At 48.0% G+C, this 9,624-nt stretch overlaps 1 protein-coding gene across 6 annotated transcripts in view; it reads right to left on the bottom strand.

Moving 5' to 3' along the window:
* LOC124031772 (guanine nucleotide exchange factor for Rab-3A-like) overlaps positions 1–8,476 on the bottom strand; it is a 39,163-nt gene extending 30,687 nt beyond the window's left edge. The window contains exons 1-3 of one of the 6 annotated variants that reach the window (XM_046343443.1): positions 8,190–8,476; positions 7,113–7,560; positions 326–590 (exon numbers count right to left, since the gene is read on the bottom strand). In XM_046343443.1, coding sequence (XP_046199399.1) covers positions 326–590; positions 7,113–7,342 — 495 coding nt within the window. In that variant the 5' untranslated portion in view covers positions 7,343–7,560; positions 8,190–8,476. Of the gene's footprint in view, positions 1–325; positions 591–5,529; positions 5,583–5,796; positions 5,870–7,112; positions 7,561–8,189 lie in introns of those variants that run through there. The other 5 variants (XM_046343427.1, XM_046343435.1, XM_046343470.1 and 2 more) reach the window with 5 other exon arrangements.
* Between the last annotated feature and the right edge of the window lie 1,148 nt (positions 8,477–9,624).

Below are 9,624 nucleotides of genomic sequence, written 5' to 3'. Positions count from 1 at the left end.
TGTGTGTGTGTGTGAGATCAGGGGTGTGTGTGTGTGTGTGTGAGATCAGGGTGTGTGTGTGTGTGAGATCAGGGTGTGTGTGTGTGTGAGATCAGGGTGTGTGTGTGTGAGATCAGGGTGTGTGTGTGTGTGAGATCAGGGTGTGTGTGTGTGTGTGTGTGTGTGTGTGTGTGTGTGTGTGTGTGTGTGTGTGTGTGTGTGTGTGTGTGTGTGTGTGTGTGTGTGTGTGTGTGTGTGTGTGATCAGGGTGTGTGTGTGTGTGAGATCAGGGTGTGTGTGTGTGTGAGATCAGGGTGTGTGTGCCAGCCTGTAATTCCGTCCTCACCTTCTGTGCAGCATCCAGTTGTTCCCGTAGGATCTCTGATCCCTTCTCTCTGATCTCCAGGGAAGAGCTCCGGAGGCGGGACACGTTGTCCTCATGCTCCCCGCCCAGGGCAACCTCCAGCTGGGTAGCACCCTCCAGCCTGCTGCCCTCCCTGCCCCGGCTCCGGGCCTGGGTAACAGCTCCCTCCTGGGGCCTGGTGAAACCTGGGTCAGCCGGCCCACCGCCGTCCACCCGGGGGCTCGGACCGGGATCCAGGTCTACCAACCTTTACAAAACAGAAAAATACCTGATATTTAAATAACATAGTTACATTTGTTTATAGTTAGGCCTACTACATAGTTAGAAACCTAGACTGTAGAGCAGACTATACAGCCGCCGAGCGAGTGAAACAGCACCTCTCTGTCTCAGTATGTATAGACCATGTATCTGATGCTGTCTCAGTATGTATAGACCATGTATCTGATGCTGTCTCAGTATGTATAGACCATGTATCTGATGCTGTCTCAGTATGTATAGACCATGTATCTGATGCTGTCATGTATCTGATGCTGTCTCAGTATGTATAACAGTATCTGATGCTGTCTCAGTATGTATAGACCATGTATCTGATGATGTCTCAGTATGTATAGACCATGTATCTGATGTCTCAGTATGTATAGACCATGTATCTGATGCTGTCTCAGACAGTGAAACAGCACCTGATGCTGTCTCAGTGTGTGTAGACCATGTATCTGATGTTGTCTCAGTATGTATAGACCATGTATCTGATGCTGTCTCAGTGTGTGTAGACCATGTATCTGATGCTGTCTCAGTATGTATAGACCATGTATCTGATGCTGTCTCAGTGTGTGTAGACCATGTATCTAATGCTGCCTGGACAGTGAAACAGCACCTCTCTGTCTCAGTATGTATAGACCATGTATCTGATGCTGTCTCAGTATGTATAGACCATGTATCTGATGCTGTCTCAGTATGTATAGACCATGTATCTGATGCTGTCTCAGTATGTATAGACCATGTATCTGATGCTGTCTGGACAGTGAAACAGCACCTCTCTGTCACAGTATGTGTAGACCATGTATCTGATGTTGTCTCAGTATGTATAGACCATGTATCTGATGCTGTCTGGACAGTGAAACAGCACATCTCTGTCTCAGTATGTATAGACCATGTATCTGATGTTGTCTCAGTATGTATAGACCATGTATCTGATGCTGTCTCAGTGTGTGTAGACCATGTATCTGATGCTGTCTCAGTATGTATAGACCATGTATCTGATGCTGTCTCAGTGTGTGTAGACCATGTATCTAATGCTGCCTGGACAGTGAAACAGCTCCTCTCTGTCTCAGTATGTGTAGACCATGTATCTGATGCTGTCTCAGTATGTATAGACCATGTATCTGATGCTGTCTCAGTATGTATAGACCATGTATCTGATGCTGTCTGGACAGGGAAACAGCACCTCTCTGTCTCAGTATGTGTAGACCATGTATCTGATGCTGTCTGGACAGGGAAACAGCACCTCTCTGTCTCAGTATGTGTAGACCATGTATCTGATGCTGCCTGGACAGTGAAACAGCACCTCTCTGTCTCAGTATGTGTAGACCATGTATCTGATGCTGTCTGGCCAAATAGAGTATAGAATGTGAAACTCTTATTGGCCACACAGAATACATGGGGTTCGTATAGTAAGACAGCAGGTGCTGTTTCACTCGCTCAAATGCTTTCTCCGGTGAGATTGTTTCAGCCACTTGCAAATTGAAGGAAAGTTGGTGGGTGCACAAATCGACTCTAAGAGGTTAACTTTCTCTCTGCCTTCAAGAGGGGGCCAACCGAATATCGAGTAGGGCCCCCAAAAGGCCCTGAATCAGTTGCCCAACCATGGCAGGATCTCCAGTTACCCACATCAGGAAAGGGAGATACCTCGTCAGTTGTCCAACTGTATGCCTTCAACTGAAATGTGTCTTCTGCATTTAACCCGACCACTCTGAATCAGAGAGGTGAGGGGAGCTGCCTTAAATGGACATCCACGTCTTCGGCACCCGGGCAACAGTGGGTTAACTGCCTTGCTCAGGGCCCGGGGAACAGTGGGTTAACTGCCTTGCTCAGGGCCCGGGGAACAGTGGGTTAACTGCCTTGCTCAGGGCCCGGGGAACAGTGGGTTAACTGCCTTGCTCAGGGTCCGGGGAACAGTGGGTTAACTGCCTTGCTCAGGGCCCGGGGAACAGTGGGTTAACTGCCTTGCTCAGGGCCCGGGGAACAGTGGGTTAACTGCCTTGCTCAGGGCCCGGGGAACAGTGGGTTAACTGCCTTGCTCAGGGCCCGGGGAACAGTGGGTTAACTGCCTTGCTCAGGGCCCGGGGAACAGTGGGTTAACTGCCTTGCTCAGGGCCCGGGGAACAGTGGGTTAACTGCCTTGCTCAGGGCCCGGGGAACAGTGGGTTAACTGCCTTGCTCAGGGCCCGGGAACAGTGGGTTAACTGCCTTGCTCAGGGCCCGGGGAACAGTGGGTTAACTGCCTTGCTCAGGGCCCGGGGAACAGTGGGTTAACTGCCTTGCTCAGGGCCCGGGGAACAGTGGGTTAACTGCCTTGCTCAGGGCCCGGGGAACAGTGGGTTAACTGTCTTGCTCAGGGGCAGAATGACGGATTTTTACTTTTGTCAGCTCGGGGATTCGATCCAGCAACCTTTCGGTTACTGTCCCAAAACTCTAACCACCAGGCTACCACCAGGCTACTATGGGCCACCAGGCTACCACCAGGCTACTATGGGCCACCAGGCTACCACCAGGCTACCACCAGGCTACTATGGGCCACCAGGCTACCACCAGGCTACTATGGGCCACCAGGCTACTATGGGCCACCAGGCTACCACCAGGCTACTATGGGCCACCAGGCTACCACCAGGCTACCATGGGCCACCAGGCTACCACCAGGCTACCATGGGCCACCAGGCTACCACCAGGCTACCACCAGGCTACCACCAGGCTACTATGGGCCACCAGGCTACCAGGCTACCACCAGGCTACCACCAGGCTACTATGGGCCACCAGGCTACCACCAGACTACCACCAGGCTACCACCAGGCTACTATGGGCCACCAGGCTACCACCAGGCTACTATGGACCACCAGGCTACCACCAGGCTACCATGGACCACCAGGCTACCACCAGGCTACCATGGACCACCAGGCTACCACCAGGCTACCATGGACCACCAGGCTACCACCAGGCTACCATGGACCACCAGGCTACCACCAGGCTACTATGGACCACCAGGCTACCACCAGGCTACTATGGGCCACCACCAGGCTACCATGGGCCACCAGGCTACTATGGGCCACCAGGCTACTATGGGCCACCAGGCTACTATGGGCCACCAGGCTACTATGGGCCACCAGGCTACCACCAGGCTACCACCAGGCTACCACCAGGCTACCACCAGGCTACCACCAGGCTACTATGGGCCACCAGGCTACCACCAGGCTACTATGGACCACCAGGCTACCATCAGGCTACCACCAGGCTACCATGGACCACCAGGCTACCACCAGGCTACCACCAGGCTACTATGGACCACCAGGCTACCACCAGGCTACCACCAGGCTACTATGGACCACCAGGCTACCACCAGGCTACCACCAGGCTACTATGGGCCACCACCAGGCTACCATGGGCCACCACCAGGCTACCATGGGCCACCAGGCTACTATGGACCACCAGGCTACCACCAGGCTACCATGGACCACCAGGCTACCACCAGGCTACTATGGACCACCAGGCTACCACCAGGCTACTATGGGCCACCAGGCTACCACCAGGCTACCACCAGGCTACTATGGGCCACCACCAGGCTACCATGGGCCACCAGGCTACTATGGGCCACCAGGCTACCACCAGGCTACTATGGGCCACCAGGCTACCACCAGGCTACTATGGGCCACCAGGCTACCACCAGGCTACTACCAGGCTACCACCAGGCTACTATGGGCCACCAGGCTACCACCAGGCTACCACCAGGCTACCACCAGGCTACTATGGGCCACCAGGCTACTATGGGCCACCAGGCTACCACCAGGCTACTATGGACCACCAGGCTACCACCAGGCTACCATGGACCACCAGGCTACCACCAGGCTACCACCAGGCTACTATGGACCACCAGGCTACCACCAGGCTACTATGGACCACCAGGCTACCACCAGGCTACTATGGGCCACCACCAGGCTACCATGGGCCACCAGGCTACTATGGACCACCAGGCTACCACCAGGCTACCATGGACCACCAGGCTACCACCAGGCTACCACCAGGCTACTATGGACCACCAGGCTACCACCAGGCTACTATGGGCCACCAGGCTACCACCAGGCTACCACCAGGCTACCACCAGGCTACCACCAGGCTACCACCAGGCTACTATGGGCCACCAGGCTACTATGGGCCACCAGGCTACCACCAGGCTACTATGGACCACCAGGCTACCACCAGGCTACCATGGACCACCAGGCTACCACCAGGCTACCACCAGGCTACTATGGACCACCAGGCTACCACCAGGCTACTATGGACCACCAGGCTACCACCAGGCTAGTATGGGCCACCAGGCTACCACCAGGCTACCACCAGGCTACTATGGGCCACCAGGCTACTATGGGCCACCAGGCTACCACCAGGCTACTATGGACCACCAGGCTACCACCAGGCTACCATGGACCACCAGGCTACCACCAGGCTACTATGGACCACCAGGCTACCACCAGGCTACCACCAGGCTACTATGGGCCACCACCAGGCTACCATGGGCCACCAGGCTACTATGGGCCACCAGGCTACCACCAGGCTACTATGGGCCACCAGGCTACCACCAGGCTACTATGGGCCTCCCTACCTGCTCTCCTCCCCCATCTGATGCTTACCATTACCTCCTGTGTTTGCAGTAAAAAAAAAAAAAAAAACATTTACATTTGTCTATGCCTCAAGGGCCCTCTACGGGCTTGGGCCCCAGGGCTTCAGCCCCTTGCATTTATCTGGCCCTGTCAAAAACAATAACATTACAAACATCAATATGTCATCAAGAATCATCACAGCATGTGAGGCTGAACTAGCCTACACAAACTGTTTTTCACAACTTTCGCTAATGCCATGATGGCAGTCTGACAGCACAACATTTAATCGGAGTTCCCTTCCCAGCTCCCCGCACTTACCCCCTCACCACCCGGCTGGATGATTCACCACGTACCGCCACCGCATCTATTCCCTGTTCCCAAGAATTCCATAAATTCTTAGTGTCCAATGTTTACTTGCTGTCGATATCATTCAGAAAGACGAAATGCAATAGTTTCAAAACAATGATAAAATGTTAGTCTACTATGAAATAATGTTCACGACAACGCTATGAACTACAATTAATGTTTCATCAAGTTATCAAACGATATAAAGTTAAGCGAATGTTATTTTTTTTGTTTACCGACGTTTTGACTCGCTTTCAACGATGTTTGCGAAGCGCTGTAATCTATGTTCATTCCAATAGAGAAAATAACGAATTGTGTCGTCGTCCATAGGTCACATGATGACACATCTCTCCCCCCCCATCTAGTTTAAGGAAACAGACCAAATAGCTTCCTACTTCACACTACAGCCACGAGGTGTTGCAATTCAACTCAACGAAAAGCATACAGTATCTAGTGTCAATACAATACAGTTTATATAGACTACACATGTCTAGTGTAGAATCAATATTATAGAGTAGAATCATTGAATAGATCAGAATCATAGAATAGAGTAGAATCAATATTAAAAGAGTAGAATCATAGAATAGAGTAGAATCATAGAATAGAATCATAGAATAGAGTAGAATCATAGAATAGAGTAGAATCATAGAATCATAGAATAGAGTAGAATCATAGAATAGAATCATAGAATAGAGTAGAATCATAGAATAGAGTAGAATCATAGAATAGAGTAGAATCATAGAATAGAATCATAGAATAGAGTAGAATCATAGAATAGAGTAGAATCATAGAATAGAATCATAGAATAGAGTAGAATCATAGAATAGAATCATAGAATAGAGTAGAATCATAGAATAGAGTAGAATCATAGAATAGAGTAGAATCATAGAATAGAGTAGAATCATAGAGTAGAGTAGAATCATAGAATAGAGTAGAATCATAGAATAGAGTAGAATCATAGAGTAGAGTAGAATCATAGAATAGAGTAGAATCATAGAGTAGAATCATAGAATAGAGTAGAATCATAGAATAGAGTAGAATCATAGAATAGAATCATAGAATAGAATCATAGAATAGAGTAGAATCATAGAGTAGAATATATAGTTGATATAGAATAGTGGATACAAATCATTATGTATATTCTCTCTACTGTCCATTGATGACGATACTGCAAATGGACTGTGCAGTTTATTGGTGGGAGACACATCCTGCTATTGGCCTAGATATTTCTGGTTTGATTGTTGTTGTTTAACTAAAGGGGCACAGGGCCTCATTAAGTGGACTGACTATCACATGCTATGAAAAAGGACCAAAACACCTTGGTGAATGCACCAATTTGTAAGTCGCTCTGGATAAGAGCGTCTGCTAAATGACTTAAATGTAAATGTAAATGTATTACACATTATCAGACAGAACATTGATATTCACAGTATATCTGTGAATTAAATGTCGTACAAATTAAGATTTGTTATGACCATCCTAAAAATATCTTCAGGCTTGGAACCAACTTCCTCCACCTGTCAGTATCAAATCAAAAGGACTTATCGGTCTCTTACCTTCCAACCTCACACCTCTCCTCTTTAGTCTCCTCTCGGTAGGAGTGATATTTATCTCTCCCTCTTCGCCGTGTATGCTCCAGAACACTGGGTTTTCCATAGAACGTAGCGTTGGAGTACACCTGGACACCAGACCCAGCTGAGACTAGTACTTCATACCCAGGGTTGCAGGCGGAGGCAGGCGGAGAGGAGGACAGCTGGACACTGTGGAGACCCTCAAAAGCATCCATGTTCCAGGCAGAGCCTCTAATCCAACTGCAGTTTACCGTAACTTCCGTTACTGTGAAGGTTCTGGCTTTCGTCAGATCATATTTAAGGCCTTTAATAACGGATGAGTTCTTCACCCTTCTTCAATCTTGTTTTTCTTTCCTTGTGTGAATGGTGTTGTAGGAAGAACCTTCACTTCAGCAGGCATAAACACTTTCCAACTTGTTTACCTGAAGTCTACCTGGGAATAATGCATATTCTTTACTAGAAATACAATATGATAATGCATATTAGAATTGTAAAAATACTTAGGTGGACTTTCAACTTGCCGTATTATGAGGCACTACTTTTAAAATGAACCGAGCAGTCTGCTCCACTCCCGCTGGAGAGTTTTCTGCAGGTACCCCTCTCCTGGGGAGCACTAGCCGACTAGACTCATCTCCACGATTTGCTACTCGTGTGGGCCCGACTGGAGCTCCGATGTGTCGCATAAAATGGACGTTTTTATTAACCAAACTACCGATTTTCAGCATCCAAAAAGAATGGCACGCAAATTGCACAGAACAATGTCGCGTGTTATTATGGGCTATTGTTCCGGTGCTGAAACCGTGTTATGACGTCAGAGCTCCGGGCCGCCCATGGACTTCGGTTAATCGGTTCGTCCAGCAGAAAAATTGAAAGTGTTATTTTTTTTCCCCTCATACAGATACACATGTACGGGTTCGAAAAAAATCATAGCCTACTTGTTTTTACGTTTTGTACGCCTATTTGTATAGATGTATTAATTGAGGACAAGTTTACACATTGATTGGCTGTACAGACGCTTTTGCAAAAGTTAAACGTTGCTGGCATATGGGTGTAGCAACTCACCACGTGTGGATCAAACTTGATAGCTGATAGATCAATTTATGGTCTAATATTGAACACAATCATCTTAGTGACCCATATGTCATTGACCGAAAGTTGCAGAAACAAAACAGCACAGTCTGAAGTTCAGCCTCTAGTTCGTGTCGTTGTTCTCTTGATCCACCGCAAACGGGTTAATTACTAACACCTTCGCTCCTGGTGGCCTGCGATGCACATTACTACCGCCAGGTGGCCACCGACAGGTTTGACTCATATTGGTTTGACCCATAGAGAATAATAAAGGACTCGAGCGGTCAAAAAGTCATTTTAGCAATGGGCGGCACCATTTAGGGCTTCCACCGTACTTCTGCCATTTAAAGTAGTCAAAGTAGTCAGCTGGAATGGTCATTCCTATGGGGTGTAGCCTCAATGGCGCGGCCCATGCTGTCACAGGCACTATAAGGGCACAGATATAAAAGACGAGTCCTCTATCTATCTCTATTTGAGTTTTCTGTGCTTATTAAGATTGTTTCCTATTGAGGAATTCCAGAGGAACCTGCTGAGGGGAAAGCGGCTCTTAATAATGTCTGGAACAGAGTGAATGGAATGGCATCAAACCAATGTGTTAGATGTAATTTGATACTGTTCAATTTATTCCGTTCCAACCATTAGCACCAGTATGTCCTCCCCATGCCACCAACCTCCTGTGGTATGTGATATTATTGAGGTAATAAAATTGGACTGTGGGTTTTTGGTTGGCGAGGGTATGGTGCAGACCGGCTCCCACTCGCATTTTGGCAGTAAAAATTGTGTTGTAACTTTGAACTTTTATTTGTTTCAATGTGTGTTGTACACAGATTTGTTGAGATTAGCTCAGTACCAGGCCTTACAATGCAGCTTTGTTGCAGAAACAGCTTAACACATCAAGTGACCGGAGGTCTACAAGTCCTTCCCTCTCCTTCCCTCTCCCACATCCGTCTCTCCAACATTCAGACTGGCAACGCACTTTCCCTTATCGCACAGTGAGTATATCATATACAATCAATCTGATTCACTCTGTAATTAACGTAAAGATTGAATAGAGTGAAGATTTAAATCAAGTAATATAAATATTCTGAATATGTTTCTCAACTGAGTTGGACCGCTTGATGTTTTTCAAAAAAAACATTTTTTTTTTTTTAGGCTCAATTGATTAATTGTGGATATCTCTGTATCACAGTAGTTTGGTGAGGAGAACACCCTCGTTCTAATGAACTGGAGCAGAATCAGACATCAAACACGTGGTTTCCATGGTTTCCAGGTGGGTCATGCCATTCCATTCGCTCCGTTCCGGTTGTTATTAAGAGCCTTTCCAAGTTTATAGATGACTCTATGTTAATTACCAATATCTTACTTCCTCTCTCTCTCTCTCTCTCTCTCTCTCTCTCTCTCTCTCTCTCTCTCTCTCTCTCTCTCTCTC

This window comes from Oncorhynchus gorbuscha, linkage group LG01 (assembly GCF_021184085.1).
Source record: "Oncorhynchus gorbuscha isolate QuinsamMale2020 ecotype Even-year linkage group LG01, OgorEven_v1.0, whole genome shotgun sequence".
Classification (NCBI taxonomy): Eukaryota; Metazoa; Chordata; class Actinopteri; order Salmoniformes; family Salmonidae; genus Oncorhynchus; species Oncorhynchus gorbuscha.
This window is presented reverse-complemented; position numbering and strand designations above follow the sequence as displayed.